Raw genomic sequence first — 16785 nt, 5'->3', positions numbered from 1 at the left:
CTCACCTCTCTCGGTGATGCTTCATCTCTTCCCGCTTCCGTGTGTGATACTCACACGGCACACGGATACGGCGCACGAATGTTGAGGACACGCCGATGCGGCTTCGTGTACACGCGTTGGCCTGTGAAGCCACCTTTCAGATCAAGAAGTAGAAGCTTTCCAGCGCCTCCCAGGACTCCCTCGTGCCCCTTGCCAGTCTGCCCCTTTCCCAGACTTGATGCATTTCTTTTAGAAAATGGCTTAAAGAGGGGCGCCTGGGCGGCTCGGTCGGTTGAGCGTCCGACTTCGGCTCAGGTCATGATCTTGCGGTCCGTGAGTTCGAGCCCCGCTTCGGGCTCTGGGCTGATGGCTCAGAGCCTGGAGCCTGCTTCCGATTCTGTGTCTCCCTCTCTCTCTGCCCCTCCCCCGTTCATGCTCTGTCTCTCTCTGTCTCAAAAATAAATAAACGTTAAAGAAAAATTATAAAAAAAAAATAAAAAAAAAAAGCTAGACACGTAATTGACTTAGCCACCCTGGCACCCTGACAATGTAATTTGAAAAGTCAGTGATGAAACATATACAGCACCAATGGGGTTTTTCAGCATCAATGGATTTTATCACAGGTAGCTCAACTTCACTCTAGATCTGATAGTTATACCTACACCTTCTAAAACTGTTATTGATAATAACGGATAATACTATTTACCATGCAACAAATACTGTTCATAATATTAACGCATTTAATAGATTCTTTTCATTTTCAATGTGGAGATGTGTTATTACTTTAAAGACTGCACTGGGGCGCCTGGGTGGCTCAGTCGGTGCAGCGGCCGACTTCATCTCAGGTCACGATCTCGCGGTCCGTGAGTTCGAGCCCCGCGTCGGACTCTGGGCTGATGGCTCAGAGCCTGGAGCCTGCTGTGGATTCTGCGTCTCCCTCTCTCTCTGCTCCTTCCCCGCTCATGCTCTGTCTCTCTCTGTCTCAAAAATAAATAAACGTTAAAAAAAAAATAAAAAAAAAAAAGGCCTAAAGGAAGTTTGGGATAATGCTAAGATGTGCCAAATCTGGGTTTGTGGCTATTGGTTAGTATTTTTCTCTGGTCTTTTTCTACAACCTCTAGATACCATCATCGTCATCGTCATCAAAAAAGCAGAGGGGTGTTTGGTTAGACGTGGGGGCAGGAGCCTGGGCAGCAGTGTGGCATGGGTGTAGCATGGACAAAGGTCCCGGGGCCAGAGCAGAGGCTCAGGCTGCCCTGGGAGTCCTGAGAATGGCCTTGTCCCTAAAGGAGGTTCCCAAGACATGGCTGCTTTTGGCTGCATTTCCAGAACTGTCGAGGCTTGGACAAGGAGTCGCCCCCGAGGGTCCCCTGTAACCACCCAGCCTGCTACAGAGGGCATTGGCACGGCCTGGAAAAGCCGATCGTGCCTTGGGCAGCAAGGGCTGGGCCCGGAGCCCCTGCCCACCCATTCTTTCCGGGTCACCAGCTGCCCATTGTGCCCCTCACACGGGCCTGTTTGCGGCAACTCTGTGGGTGGCCCAAGCCTCTCATTGTCCCAGCACAATGGTGGTGGCTTTGCTTGTGTGAAGAAACCAGGACAGGAAGCCCGATCTAGGCCAGCGCTCCCAGCTTCCTGCTGTCCCCCGGCTGTGCTGGGCCAGCATGCCTTTGTCTCCCTCCAGTCTCAGGAGGCTGGAGGCTGGCCTTCCCAGCAGCGGCGTTGCCCTGATGAAATATTCCCTAGGAGCTCCTGTCCCCTGTCCCTGTTGTCCTTTAAAAGGGAAGGCTAACAGGCTTCTAACAGGCTACCAAGTGGCTCGAGTTGAGGCTCCTGCTGTGTGTCAGACACACTCCATCCCTTCCTTTGATTTTTGAGTGCTTGCTGTGTGCCAGGCACTCCTCTCAGCCCCTGAGATACAGCTGGGTCAAGAGAGGCAAGCTCCCGGGGCACCTGGGTGGCTCAGTGGGTTGAGCGTCCGACTTTGGCTCAGATCATGATCTCACCGCTCGAGAGTATGAGCCCCGCGTCGGGCTCTGTGCTGACAGCTCAGAGCCTGGAACCTGCTTGGGATTCTGTGTCTCCCTCTTTCTCCGCCCTTCCCCTGCTCATGCTCTGTGTCTCCCTCTCTCTCAAAATAAGTAAACATTAAATTAAAAAAAAGAGAGAGAGAGAGAGAGAGAGAGAGAGAGAGAGAGAGGCAAGCTCCCTGAGGGCAGCTCACTTAATCCTACTATATTCTAAAAGGTAAGACAGTATTGCTATGATCCCCAATAGTAAACTGAGACTCAGAGAGGATAATGCATTTTCCTGAGGTTACACGGCAGGAAGGTTTTTTGTTTTTTTTTTTCAATATATGAAATTTATTGTCAAATTGGTTTCCATACAACACCCAGTGCTCATCCCATAAGGTGCCCTCCTCAATACCCATCACCCACCCTCCCCTCCCTCCCACCCCCCATCAACCCTCAGTTTGTTCTCAGTTTTTAAGAGTCTCTTATGCTTTGGCTCTCTCCCACTCTAACCTCTTTTTTTTTTTTTTTTCCTTCCCCTCCCCCATGGGTTTCTGTTAAGTTTCTCAGGATCCACATAAGAGTGAAACCATATGGTATCTGTCTTTCTCTGTATGGCTGATTTCACTTAGCATAACACCCTCCAGTTCCATCCACGTTGCTACAAAAGGCCATATTTCGTTCTTTCTCATTGCCACGTAGTACTCCATTGTGTATATAAACCACAACTTCTTTATCCATTTATCAACTGATGGACAATTAGGCTCTTTCCATAATTTGGCTATTGTTGAGAGTGCTGCTATAAACATTGGGGTACAAGTGCCCCTATGCATCAGTACTCCCGGTAGGAAGGTTTAAACCCAAACTGTCAGTTTCCAAGCCTGACCTCCATTGTTGGATTGCGGTAAAGGTTTCATCCCAGCCATAGTCCTTTCTGATCTTGGCCCTTGCCTTAGGAGCTGGTGTAGATGACCTCACCTCACTCTTTTCATCTGTCATATGGGCTTTTAATGTAAGATGGAAAGGTGGGAAGTGTATGAAGACAGGAGGGCTTCTTAGAGGAGGTGACATTTGGCCTAAGGCCTGATGGATGAGAAGGAGCTGGCCCATGGCAGAGCTGGAGAGAAGATCCTGGTAGCAGGAACTGTATGTGTAAAGGTCCTGAGGCAGGAATGTCTCCTGGCAGGTGGAACAAACAGAATGGTAGTGGGGCTGAAGATTATCTAGGTGTGGGGTGATGGAATGCTGGAAGGTGTGGTCAGAGAGATTAACTAGGACGAGATCATGGGGGCTTTATGGGCTGCGGAAGGACATTTGTTTAAAAATTTTTTTTTAACGTTTATTTATTTTTGAGACAGAGAGAGACAGAGCATGAACGGGGGAGGGGCAGAGAGAGAGGGAGACACAGAATCGGAAACAGGCTCCAGGCTCCGAGCCATCAGCCCAGAGCCCGACGCGGGGCTCGAACTCACGGACCGCGAGATCGTGACCTGGCTGAAGTCGGACGCTCGACCGACTGCGCCACCCAGGCGTCCCAGGACATTTGTTTTAAAGTGTAGCGGGAAGCCAGGGAGAATTTTAAGCTGCGAATTGACATCTGATTTACCTATTTAATAGGATCCCTCCGGCCATGTGTGGAGAAAGGACTTTGGGGACAGTGAGGGGGAACAGGGAGGAGGTGATGGATGTGGGGAGAAGGGCTTGGATTTTTTAGTGCCTGTGGAAGGTGAAGCTGAAGGCATTTGCCGATGGACAGAAGGTGGGGGGAGGGGGTCCTAGGGAAAGAGAGGGGTGGAGGGTGACTGGGACAATTGGGGGGTTTTGACTGGTGCCCTTGGCAGGCACAGGTGCTGTTGATCAGGCTGGGAAGAGAGCTTGGGTGGTGTGGGTTTGGAGGGGGGCTTGGGAATTAGGTTCCAGACGCCCCCAGGCACCCAGGCCGAGCTGTCCAGTCTTCAGGGGAGTCCAGGCTGGGGATGTAAACGTGCTGGGAGGACTGGGTGAGGCTGCCTTGCTGTGTGTCCCCGACTTTCCTCTCCATGACCGGCTGTGTGAGCCACCAGTGCACTACCTCCCGGGAGACCCGAGCCTGCCGGTGGCCAGGGCCCTGCGACAGCCACTGATGTCCCTCGGGTGATGGAAACGGGTCTCACAGCCGTCTGTGGAAGGCCAGCCTCCCCTGTGCCTGCCTGCCCCTGCTGTCCTCTATCCTGGGTGTCCCTTCCATCTCCCACTGCTCGGAGCCCTCCCCAGACAAGCATGGTCACGTGACACGCACTCTTGATTAACCCTCAGCCGACTTCTGCGGTGGGGACACGGTGCCCTCACCCAGCCCTCACTCGCAGAGTCGCCACTCTGTAATCAGCTGTGGCAGGAAGGGCAGCTGGCAGGCCACCCCAGCTCATCGTGGCCCTGTGGCCGTGACAGCACCGTGAAGTCATTTCCCCAGGGGATGTCACATGGCTGTTGCCGGGTCAGCCTGGGTCCAAGTCCCAGAGTGGGGCTGACCGGGCAGAGTTTGCCGTGAGGGGAGTGGCCTCGGTATCCCCGGGTGTGTCGGCCACCCCCCGCCCCTCCTTCAGGTCCGTCCCCCGCCACCCCACCCACACCGGGGCCAGGCTGCCGTCATTTCTCATCGGCATGGCTGTGCCCCTCTGTTCTGGTGCCCCCACTTTCACGTTTGACTCCTAAAACCCAGTTCCCCACGAAAGCCACCGATATTTTGCCAAGATTTAAAAACGGAGAGACTTTGCCTTAAAAATCTTACCTTCTGGCTTCTGTTGAAAACAGATCCCAGAACACCTGGCGGTGCTGGGCCCGCGCCTTCCCACCTGACCACGCTTGGAAGGGAGACGCGGCCGTCCCCTCCGATGGGACGTGCTTGCCAGCTCCCCACGGTCCCCGACGCTCCCCTGCCTTCGTCGTCTGTCACATCACAGGGGAGAGAAGTGATTTCTCTATTCTGAGCCCCTGAGAAAAGTGGCAGAATGGCTGTGCTCCGTCCAAACACCAGGGTTCCGGGCAGCTGTAGAAGAGAACAAGGATGCTGTCCGTGTAGGGATATGAAGGATCTCTGGACAGTACCAAGCGGAAAAGCAGGTGCAGCACGTCCTAGGGATGCTGCTGTGTATTGGTGTGAAAAAAGGAGAAAAGTCAGAATACGTGTATGGGTGGGGTGCCTGGGAGGCTCAGTCGGTTGAGCGTCCAACTTCGGCTCAGGTCATGATCTCATGGTTCGTGGGTTCGAGCCCCGCGTCGGGCTCTGCTGACAGCTCGGAACCTGGAGCCTGTTTCGGATTCTGTGTCTCCCTCTCTCTCTGCCCCTCCCCTGCTCATGCTCTGTCTCTCTGTCTCTCAGAAATAAATAAACATTAAAAAAAAAAAAAAGAATACATGTGTGTATATGTGAGTATTTGTGTTTGTTACTTTTGCATAAAGATTCTCCGGAAGGTTATGGAAGACACTTGTAGTTCTGGTTCCCGTGCGGGGGATGGGGAGGAACTCGATGCCTTAGGGCTCAGTGTGTAAAAGAGACTTGTCGTATTTTTGACTTTCTATATTTTCGACTCTCGAACCATGTGAATGTGTTATGATTTAGAAGTTAAATTTCTTTTAAGTTTATTTATTTTGAGAGAGAGAGAGAGAGAGAAGGAGAGGGAGAGAATCCCAAGCAGGCTCCACATTGTGAGCGCAGAGCCCGACGTGGGGCTCGAATTCATGAACCTGTGAGATCGTGACCTGAGCCGAAATCAAGAGTCAGAGGCGTAACTGACTGAGCCACCCAGGAGCCCTTGGAAGTTAAAATTTTGAGAAAGGGGGAAAAAGAGAAAGGGAAATGAATTATAGTTTTAGAGGGAGAGCGATGGGTAAGGAAGCAGATGGGGGCTCGTCTCCCTGAGGGCAAGGCTTTGCGGGTGCGTCTGCACAGGGCCTGGTGTGCGAGATGCTCAGTAAACGTTTGTGGACCGAATGGGGGTGAGGGATGTTCCCGTGTGTTTTTTAACGCAGGAGCCGGGGAGGTTTTTCCTTACTCCCCACCCAAGTTCCTGGACCGTGGTACCTCCCGTGTCCTAGGTGGCGTTTGAACGTGTCACCCTCCTTTCAGGCCACCCCGGGGAGATCAGAGGCCTGGGTGCTCACCTCTCCCTGCTTCTCTTCCCCCAGGCATTCCTACATCGCATCCGGCAGAACGTGGCAGACTCCGTGGAGAAGGGCCTCACGGAAGAGAACGTCAAGGTGTGGATCGCTGGGCCAGCCCCTCTGCCGCTGTGTGCCTCGCTCACCACGGCCATCCTGTCTTCCAGTCTTCTCTGTGCCAGGCCTTCTGGCGTGAAGCCAGTGGAAAATCCCTTCCCGAGCGCCCCTGGGAGCCTGGCCCCTCCAGCTGCCCTCTCGGCGGCCCTGGCCCGTGCCCCTGCACCGGGCATTGAGTGTCGAGGCAGAGCGGCTGAGCAATTGGGTCCGGCCTTCGTCTTGGCTGCGGCTCTGGGGAGTTTCGGGAGGACGTCAATAGGCCCTCTGTGTGCATGGCAGAGGCCCCCGCACTCGCTAGGCCTGGCTTTCCAGTGTGACCTCACCCTCTGGGAGGCTGCCTTTAGTTCTTGGGGCTCCAGGGTCCTGGTCCGGGGGAGAGGGGAGACAGCGTGGGGTGGGTGTCAGAGGCGGCCGACCTGGGTAGCACGTGAGGGACTTGGTCAGACAGGATGTTCTCCCCACATGTGCCGGCTAGTCTGGACAGCAGCCTTGCAGTTGATAATTCTGAGCTCAGTGTTTCGGGTAAAAAGCTGAGGCTTTAGATGCAAAGAGATGTTCAGGGTCACTGCATGGCCGGTCCCCGATGGTGCTGGGATTTTGGCATTTTATGCATGCGTGCGTTCATTCATTTATTCACTCCTTCATTCAGCAAATATTTGCTGAGGACCTGCTGTTTGTTTATCACATGTATTTATCACAGTCTGTTTCTTTATTGCGATTCAAAAATTATGATAACTTTAAATTGTAACTTATTTCAGTCTTTAAAAGATTACTTTTTTTGTGAGGTATATAACTCACATACAGTAAAGGGTGCATCCTCTGTGTCGGACGTGATGCAGTTTCATGTATGAACACGTCTATGTAGCCATGATCCAAATGAAGACAGAGCATTTCCTGCCCCAGCAGGCTCCTGTGTCCCCCTCCCAGTAAATGCCCACTCCCCAAAGGTAACCATCGATTAGTTTTGTCTTTTTAAAATTTTTTTTTATTAAAAAAATTTTTTTTTTTCACATTTATTCAGTTTTGAGAGACAGAGAGAGACAGAGCATGAGTGGGGGAGGGGCAGAGAGAGAGGGAGACACAGAATCTGAACAGGCTCCAGGCTCCGAGCTGTCAGCACAGAGCCCGACGCGGGGCCCAAACTCACAAACCGTTGAGATCATGACCTGAGCCGAAGTTGGACACTTAACCCACTGAGCCACCCGGGCGCCCCTCAATTGGTTTTTTTTTTTTAATGTTTTATTTATTTTTGAGAGAGAGAGGAGACCGTGAGCGGGGGAGGGGCGGAGAGAGACAGGGAGCGAGAATCCCAAGCAGGCTCCACCCTGACAGCACTGAGCCTGACGTGGGGCTCGAACTCACGAACTGTGAGATCATGACCTGAGCCGAAGTCGGATGCTCAACGGACTGAGCCACCAGGTGCCCCAGTTATTGATTAGTTTTGCACTTTTATGCAAAAGTGAGCTTTTTCACGTCTGGTATCTTTTCTCACTGTTACGTGTGTGAGGTTTGCCCATGTTGTCATGCGTAGCTACGATCCGGTCTTTTTCATTGCTGGGTAGTAATCCATAGTGCGAGTGTCCCATAATTTACCATCCGTTCCCCTGTGGATGGATATTTGACTTATTTCCAGTTTCGGGCTTTTATGACCACACAGGCTGTCATTTCTTTGGGTACACGCTTGGGAGACAGATGTTCATTTTGAAATTTACAGCCATCCCTTGAGGTGAGTGTAGTACATAGTGTGATCTGTATCTATCATATCTGTCCTCAACATAAGCAGATCCAACCGTGTGCACTGGGCAAGATGAAGGGAGAAAAACAAGCAAATAGTGCGGGTGATTCTTCCAACCACCTCCAGGGTGAGTGTGTCCTCCAGGGCTGGCGGAGGAGGAAGGGCAGAGACTGAGGAGTGGTCTCCAGCCCAGCCTTCCCTGCCCACCCTCAGGCCATCTCCCTCTGTAGACTTTCTGGTACATTTCAAAGGTCCACGGGCTTGGTCTTCATTCCTGGAGGTCTGGACTCACCTGTCCCCTTCTCAGCAGGGCTGTCCATGGCCCTCTGTCCCACCCTGGGACTCTCTTCCTGTTTTCCTTTTGTCCTTAGTGCTTCTTACCCCCTAGAAAACTCTGTTTTTTTGTTTTTGTTTTGTTTTTTAAATAGGCTTCACGCCCAGCATGGAGCCCAACGAAGAGCTTGAACACAAGACCCTGAGATCAAGACCTGAGCTGAGATCAAGAGTTGGACGCTTGGGGCGCCTGGGTGGCTCAGTTGGACAGCCACTTCGGCTCAGGTTACGATCTCGCGGTCCGTGAGTTCGAGCCCCGCGTCGGGCTCCGTGCTGACAGCTCAGAGCCTGGAGCCTGTTTCAGGTTCTGTGTCTCCCTCTCTCTCTGCCCCTCCCCCACTCACACTCTGTTTCTCTCTCTCTCAAAAGTAAATAAACATTAGGGAAAAAAAAAAGGTGTTGGACGCTTAACCAACTGAGCCACCCAGGTACCCCCTGGACGGTTAAGCATCCAACTTCTGCTCAGGTCATGATCTCACGGTTCGTGAGTTTGAGCCCCTCGTTGGGCTTTCTGCTGTCACCACAGAGCCCCCTTCAGATCCTTTGCCTCCGCTCTCTTTGCCCTTCCTCCGCTCATGCTGTCTCTCTCTCTGAAAAAAAAAAACAAAAAACAAAAAACATTAAAAAACAAACACTTGTTTTGGTTCTTTGTTTGTGGCCTGTCCCCTTCCATTAGAATGTCACCTCCATGAAGGCAGGCACATGTCTGTTCCCTGCCGTATCCCCGAGGGCCTGTAACAGTGCCTGGCACACAGTAGGTGCTCAGTCAGTCAGTATTTGCTGAATGAATGAATAATAATCCCAGAGGGAACCACAAACCAGTCCTAACACTGGTTACCCCTGCTGTGGGCCCCAGTAGGATGGCTGGGAGGAGGGACTTCTCGCTGGATTCATTTTACTGTGCTTTAGTTTTTGAAACATCTGAGGACCTTCTTCAAAATTAAATAAAAAAAATGTACCTCTTTTCGAAAAAATTTTTTTTAATGTTTATTTTTCACAGAGAGAGAGAGAGAGAGGGAGAAAGAGACAGGGGCAGAGAGAGGGGAGACAGAGAATCCAAAGCTGGCTCCAGGCTCCGAGCTGTCAGCACAGAGCCTGATGCGGGGCTCAAACTCATAAACTGCAAGATCATGACCTGAGCTGAAGTCGGACGCTCAACCAACTGAGCCACCCAGGCCCCCTCACCTCTTTTTTTTTTTTTTTTTTTAAAGGGAAAGAGGATTTATGCAGTTCAAAAGGACCTTAAGTAAATGAAAGTCTTCTTAATTCTTAGTTCTCCTTCCCAGAGGTCCCTGCAGTGACCAGCTTGACTCTTCACTCAGATAGGCTCTGCTTTCGTTCCTCTGGAGAGGAATGGCTTTTTTTTTTTCTTTTGAAACACAGACGGGCCCATCCTGGAGTCTTGTTTGCCACCATGATTCCCCCCTCCCAACCCCCCCACCCCCCCACTTAACAATATATATTAAGGGTCATTCCAGGATTGCATGTCCGTATATACAGATCTGCAGATTCTTCTTACAGACTGCATAGTATTTCACTATGTAGAATTTACTTGATTATAATCAGGCCAGTTGATCCAGCTATCTGATGAGTCCCCCCTTCGGCCATTTGCCTTTTCCCCAGATTTTTGCCATTGCCGACAAGGCTGCAGTGTGCTCTTCACCTTGGCATTATTAACACTTTCGGCCGGGTAATTCTTTGCTGTGATGGGCTTTTCCTGTGTATTGTGTTTAATAGCATCCCTAGCCTCTACCTATGAGATGCTGGTAACATCCCTTCCCCACAGTTTGTGATGACCACAAATGTCCCTAGACATTGGGACATTGTCCCACAAATGTCCCCTGGGGGGCCAAATTGTCCCTGGTCGGAGACAACTGGTTGCCAGTTAAATCCTAAAATGTAGAATTGTTGGGTCAGGTTGTATGTGCATTTCAAACTCTGTAGATTCATTCAGGGGAAGAGGCAGCCTTATGTATTGTTTGTGAAAGTTTAGACAGCATATTGAAAAAAGATTTTTTTTAATGTTTATTTTTGAGAGAGAGCGGTGGGGGGGAGGGGCAGAGAGAGAGGGAGACACAGAATCCGAAGCAGGCTCCAGGCTCTGAACTGTCGGCACAGAGCCCGACGTGGGGCTCGAACTCACGGACTGTGAGATCATGACCTGAGCCAAAGCCGGACGCTTAACTGACTGAGCCACGCAGGGACTCCTATGCATATTTTGAACATCCTTCCCTGTTGTATTTTCTTTGGGCACATCACATGATGGGTGCATGGAAGGACCCTCATCGTTTTAAAAATCAAGTCTTCTGATCCAACATGCTCGTTGTCGACCATGATGAAAATTGTGATGAATGTCTTAATATCTAGTTCCCTGCATGCTGAGTGTGAACCTCCCTTCTGCTGCTTAGTGGACTGCGTGACCTTGAGAATATTAATTTATTTTGGGTCCCCGTTCTTCATCTATAAGTGGGGGATGACGGTAGTTTCTGCCTCATGGAGTTACACAGAAAGTTCGATGCCGTAAATGCATGTAAAGTGCGTAGCACAGGATTAGGCATGAATAAATGTTGGCAGTATTTTGTTCTAGTTATTTTCGTTAGTGGCTAAACTGGCTGCAGTGTATCAGTGTGCCTGTTGCATCATATTCTCGTCTACACTGGGGGTTATGCATGTTTTTATGCTTGATTTTGCGCTCCCTCTGTGCCTTGATTAACTCTATCCTTGGGCCTCGCTTTTCCTCACAGATCCTGTTCTCGAACATCGAAGACATCTTGGAAGTTCACAAGGATTTCTTGGCTGCCTTGGAGTATTGTTTACATCCCGAGCCTCAGTCTCAGCATGAACTTGGGAACGTTTTTTTAAAATTCGTGAGTACGGTGCCCCAGCCCCTGTGGGAGCCTGTAGCTTTGGGGGAGTGGGCTTCTTCCCCAGCCTCCTCTGCAGGCCTGTCTGGGACACGGAGAGGTAGGTGGCAGGCAGGCCCAGCCTCTGCCCACAGGAACAGGGGGAAGCCGTTCGGTCCCTGCAGATTAGTGCTATTTGGGCTCCTTGTGGAACGACCATGTCCTGGGGTTCCCGTGACCTCCTGGCCTGGCAGGACCCTTCTGCCGCAGAATGACCAACAGGGTAGCCAGTGCCAAGAGGGTGGACCTGGGCCAGACATACCTGGGTGCGAGTCCCAGCTTGGCCACCCCCCGACCCACGAGGGTGTCTTGGGTTCCCACTCAGCTGCTGGTCGGAGAGGCCGATGGCTTTTCACAATAGTCTGTCTCTTCCTGCGGGATTCCCGAGTTGCTTGGAATAGTGAGAGAATGGTTGGCGGGAGGAGGGGGTGGGCACCCTGAAACCTGACCACCACCTACTGAGTTGATGGCAAACTAGCACAGATGTCCTCTTTGTGCCGGGTGCTGTTCTAAGTGCTTCACGTATTTTAATTGATTAAAACTTCACAACAGCCTTCGACGGCGTGCATCGTTACTGTACTCACTTTACAAACAGGGGAACGGAGGCCCAGAGAGGGTAGATCATGATTCAAGCTCACACGGCCAGGGAATGCTGGAGCCGGGACTCGAGCCATTGTAATTTGGCCCCAGGGCTTATGTTTTTCATCACCTTACACGCTAAGTTTCCTGAAACACATCCTAAACACCTACTGTGTGCCAGGCGCTGAGGAATGCTGCCCTAAATAAGACAGATTTATTGTCGCCACCGTGAGGCTCGTAGGCTGCAGAAACGGAGGGCACCAGTGCAGATGGTGACCCGGGTTACGAAGGATATAAAATACAGATGTGCGAGGAGTGACTGTGCTCGAAGTTGCTTGAAATTGGGAAGTCAGGGACAGGATTGCTAGACGGAGCAAACAGAAACACCCATTGACATCTGAGCAAATTGGCAAATGAAAGATAATTCTTTAGTGTAAGTATGTCTCATGCACTGTTTGGGACACACTTCCAGTAAGAAATGATTTGTTGTTCCTCTGAAATTCAGACTCATCTGGGTGTCCCGTGTTTCTCGTCTGGGTGTCCCGTGTTTTATCTGGCAACCCCGACTGCCTCAGGGCAGGCCTCTGGAGCATGGTAAAGTGGGATGATCTTGGCGGGGGGGTGGGGGTGGGGGGCGGGACGTTCCAGAGGGAGACCCTCGCGAGGGCAGAGGCCCTGGACCAGGTGTCCACAGAGGGGAAGGCAGGCAGGCTGGTGTGGCCGGTGCAGAGTCAGTGATGGAGGGGGTGCAGGGATGCCGTGGGGGCAGATCCCATAGAGATCTCCCCCTAAGAATTGCAGGTTTTTAGCAGGGTCGTGCGGTGTGAGTGGCTCTCACCCCCTCCCTGTAGCTGTGCAGATAAGCGGATGATACGTTGGGGAAACCCTCGCAAAAGTCAGGCCGGGATCTCACGCTTCCCTCTGCGATGGGGGAGGCGTCCACGTGGCCAGCCTCCGCCTGAGCCTCGGTCTTTTTGGGTGTAAAGCGAGTGGTCTGGAGCAGATGGTGTCCGTGGAGGCAGCGAGGCTCCCGGGCCGTTGCGGGCGGCAGCCGTCACCTCTGACGATCCGTGAAGCCTCCCCGGGGGCTCGACCCTCTCCCCCAGCTGTCCCAGCTGGCATCTGTCCACTTCTTCTCCTTCACGTCCCAACCCCGCAGCCACGGGCTCCCCGCCCACCACATCTGTGTGTGCACAACTGCTTGTCCCTTTCTTCTTGGCACGACAATCAAAGCCCCATGTGGGGCCCCTGGGAGGAAATTGAACACTTGGGCTCTGAGCCGTCAAAAGCAGCATTTCCATATCTGCTGGGTCTGGGGCCCCGAGACACAGCTGGGATTAGGCTCCAGGCAGGGACAGGGGAGTGATGGAGCCGGGCATGGTTTTGAGGAGGGGGTGTCTCCATTTGCTAAATTTAACTTCTCCAAGCCTCAAGTCCTGGTCCCCTGCCGTTTTCACAAGCTGAAGGAGACGATGACAGACGGGAAGAGGGGCTCGGGGGAGCCTCCCCTCACTGCAGCCACGGCAGACATCGCTAATCAATCACAGCATTCTGCCTCGGGCTCCCTGGGGTGGGGGTGGGGCTTGAGACTCCTTCTCACCAGTTCCAGCCAGTGCCACTCTTTGATTGGGGTTAGCGTGTGAGAATAAACAGATCTGCCTCTGCTTTCTGGCCCAGTCTTTTCAGGGTACAGATGGAGGTGGACAGGGAGACCCTGTCACCTCACCAGGCTTGGGTCCAGTTTTTCATTTTCTCCCGCCTTTCAGAGCATGCATTTATTAGGACTGTCTTCATTGCGAGTGATGAAAACACCAATTCAAGTAGGCTTAAGCCAACAAAAAAGACTTTATGGCTCATACAAACGAAATATTCCAGTGAGCGGGATTTAGGCATAGCTGGATCCAGGGCCCCATATGGTGTTTCCAGGACTCGGTCTTTCTCTTTAGGCTCTGATTTCCTCTGTGTTGGCTTCATTCTCGAGGGGTGGGGGGCCGAATGCCTCACAGGGTGGCAGACGTGGCCTTTAGCAGCTTCAGGCTGACAGTCTGCCAGCTCGGCAGTGACAGTTCAAAGAGAGCCTCTCTCCACAGTAATTCCAGCATGAGTCATTGAGGGCTGTCCTTGGCCCAGCTTGGGACACATGGCCACCGTTGCCAGGACAGGGGACTCTTTGATTGATTTGGCCTGGGTCGTGCGCTCACTTGCGGTGCCTGGGAGTGGGGTGGGGTCAGTGGGCTCAGTGGAGGAGGTGGTTCCCAGGGGAAAAGTTGGGGGCCATGACCAGAACGAACAAGGGGGAATGGGTGGCGGGTGGGTAAAACCAGGCACGTCCCAGCAAAGAGCCGAGGCCGCGGCTGCAGTGGACCAGGGTCATCTAGAAGGAGCGGGAGCTGGTTTGAGGTCTGTTGGGCTCCTCTTAATTCCTCCTGCTTCCTTGCCTCCATTCATCAAGTCCTCACGATGCCTGCTCCCTGCTGGCGACTCCAGTCCCCACTGGCACTACGGCAGTGACCCCAGCTGACGCAAGCCCCGCCCCCACGGGGCTCACAGGGCAGGGGTGGATGGGGGGAGGTGGACACTGCACAGCCGAGCAGGGAGACGTACCTGAGGTCAAGGCCTACTGCCTTTCCCGGATTCTGCCTGGTGCCTTTCCCTGCCGGCCTTTTCTAAACCTCTGAACCCACTCAGCTCCCTTCCTCCCCACTTCGCGTCTCTTCTTTTCACCATCAGAACCTACCCACCCAGTGCCCCACCCTGTCCACAGACCTGTTCACCCGAGGTCCTGACGATGGTAGTGAGAGCAGCCTCAATGACAGCAACACTAATACCAGCCAAGACTTAGTGAGTCCTTGCTCTGGACCATTCTAAGCACTCACCTGATAATCTTGCCAAACCACCTCTTGGTGGGGAAGCCGTTATTGTCTACAATTTACGGACAAGAACGCAGAGGCTCTGAAACATGACATGCCTTGTCCAAGGCCGCAGAGCTGGCAACCTGGGAAGCCAGACCGTGAACTTGGCTGGAGAACTTGCGATTGCACGTATGAGGTTGAGGTTGATGCCGCTGTGGTCTCAGGGGCTCTGGTGTCTTATCTCTGAACAGCACTAGTAGGGGCCCCCCCAGTCGCTAGAGCTCCTTACATATGGTTGGGACCTCCTGCTGTCTGTCCTTCATGTGCTTGCATTCAGAGCCCAGCCCCCCCCCCCCCCCCCCCCCCCCCCCCCCCCCCCGTAATAGAGCCCTGCAGGCCTTCTCTGCAGGAGCAGGCCTCAGGCGGGCCACTTCCTGTCACCTTCAACCAGAAAGGCCCTTTCTCTCTTCTCTGCAGCCCGCCTCCCCGTGGTCCGCAGCTGAGGCCTGGCTCCACCTGTGTCTAGAGGCCTCCCTCACATCTTTTGTCCTTGCTTGGGTGAACCCCTGTGGTGCAGACCTCCTGACCAGTCTCCACGGGCCTTGATGGTCCCATGGGCTCCCTGGAGACCAGTGGAAATGGAAAGCGTCCGCTCGGGCAGTGTGTGTGCGGGGGGCGGGGGCGGGGATGCTGGGGTCCCTTTTTCCCCTTCCCTGCCCTTGCGAGTCTGCAGACACTGGGTGAGGGAGATGGTCGGGGACTCTGTGTGTTTCCGTGTGCATGCAGACATTGTTGGTAGTGTTTGGAACATGTGGCTTGTGTCTTGTAACATTTCAGGTCATTTGTGGCCGCTCCTTGGAGGTAGGCGTCAGGGCTGTTTCTCCCGGATGATCCTAACGTTGTCTGTTTTGGTGTTTTTCTCTAATATTCATGTTTGTCCATTGTGTTTGTAGCTAATACTTTTCGAGGAATTTTGAAATATTATATAGAGTTCATTGTGTCCCAGTTATATTAAATATTAAGTTATTTACCCCGCCAGCAGCGCAAGCAGTCAGGGGCTGTTATCATGTCTGTTTGGCGGATGAGGAAACCAAGGCGTAAAGAGGTGAAGCAGCTTGTCCAGGGTCACACCCGCTACTTAGGGAGCCCGGGGCTGGGTTTCCTACCCAGGCGGTCTGGTTCTCGAGTAACTTTTTCATCATTCTCTGCAGTCCCGTCCGAGCTTTGTTTGTGGTGTTGTGGCTTGGGTTTTGTCCCCCTGTTGCCTCCCACTCCCATCCCCATCTTCGGTCAGGCCCCGGAGCTTCATGGCAGCAAGGGGGAGTTGAGAGAGGCTGTGCGACCCCGGGCTCGGGACTTGGCCTCGGTTTGCCCACGTGTGAGTGGGGCGGATCCAGTAACCGCCTGGCAGGTTCCTGCGAGGACCGAATGGGTTCACCCTCTTTCCAAGAGAGTAGCGCTCCGTGTCGGCCAGTGGCTCCGGCTGTGGGCCCTTTGCTGTTCAGGGCGTCTGCTCAGAGGGTGCACACGGAGCCCCCAGAGGCGCGCCCGGGCGGGTGGGGGCAGCTTACTGATTCTGAAACCCATCCTCTCTCCTCTCTGGTTTTCTGCTTCCTGTAGCCGCCCATCGGCAGGATGACTGGGGGGTTTGTTTAGAAACAAGACGAGTTACTTGCTTTGTAGACCCGCCTCTTCCTTCCTTAGCTTCTTGGGGTCTCCTGCCCAACCCCCAGTGCAAGGTCAAGGCCCTTCAGCCCTTCCTGTCCAGTGGCTTTACCCAGGACATCCTTGTTTAGGGTTTGGCGGGCTGGGAAGCAGTATTGTGTGAGCCTTTTGGAACCAAGAATGTTCAGTGCAAAGCTTCCTGTTGGTCCCAGAAGCCCTGACGGATGGTTACAGACCTGGTGACCCACAGATGACCTCTAGATTGGAAAGAGTCCAACTTGGGGCTTAGGGGGCGTTTGGAGGTCAACAGAGGTATCCCCTTGCCTCAAGGCTGTCGCTGCTATGTGGCAGAGACCAGGGATCTATTTTCTCCCCCACATTCCTGAGCTTTATCTAGATTCTTTACATTCGTATATACAGGGCATTGCACGTGGTAGGTGTTTAAGTTCAGTTATTTAGCAAGTGTTCATCGA

The 16785-nt window shown here is 52.9% G+C and overlaps 1 protein-coding gene across 2 annotated transcripts in view; it reads left to right on the top strand.

Annotated features, from left to right (window-relative positions):
• Positions 1–16785, top strand: part of PREX1 (phosphatidylinositol-3,4,5-trisphosphate dependent Rac exchange factor 1) — a 187636-nt gene that overhangs the window by 74186 nt on the left and 96665 nt on the right. For both annotated transcript variants that reach the window (XM_058685886.1, XM_058685885.1), the window contains exons 2-3: positions 6156–6227; positions 11058–11180. In XM_058685886.1, the coding sequence (XP_058541869.1) occupies positions 6156–6227; positions 11058–11180 (195 nt within the window). The remainder of the gene's footprint in view (positions 1–6155; positions 6228–11057; positions 11181–16785) is intronic.

Source organism: Neofelis nebulosa, chromosome 9, assembly GCF_028018385.1.
Source record: "Neofelis nebulosa isolate mNeoNeb1 chromosome 9, mNeoNeb1.pri, whole genome shotgun sequence".
NCBI lineage: Eukaryota > Metazoa > Chordata > Mammalia > Carnivora > Felidae > Neofelis > Neofelis nebulosa.
The sequence above is the reverse complement of the archived record's forward strand: the minus strand, read 5'-3'. Positions and strand labels throughout refer to the sequence as shown.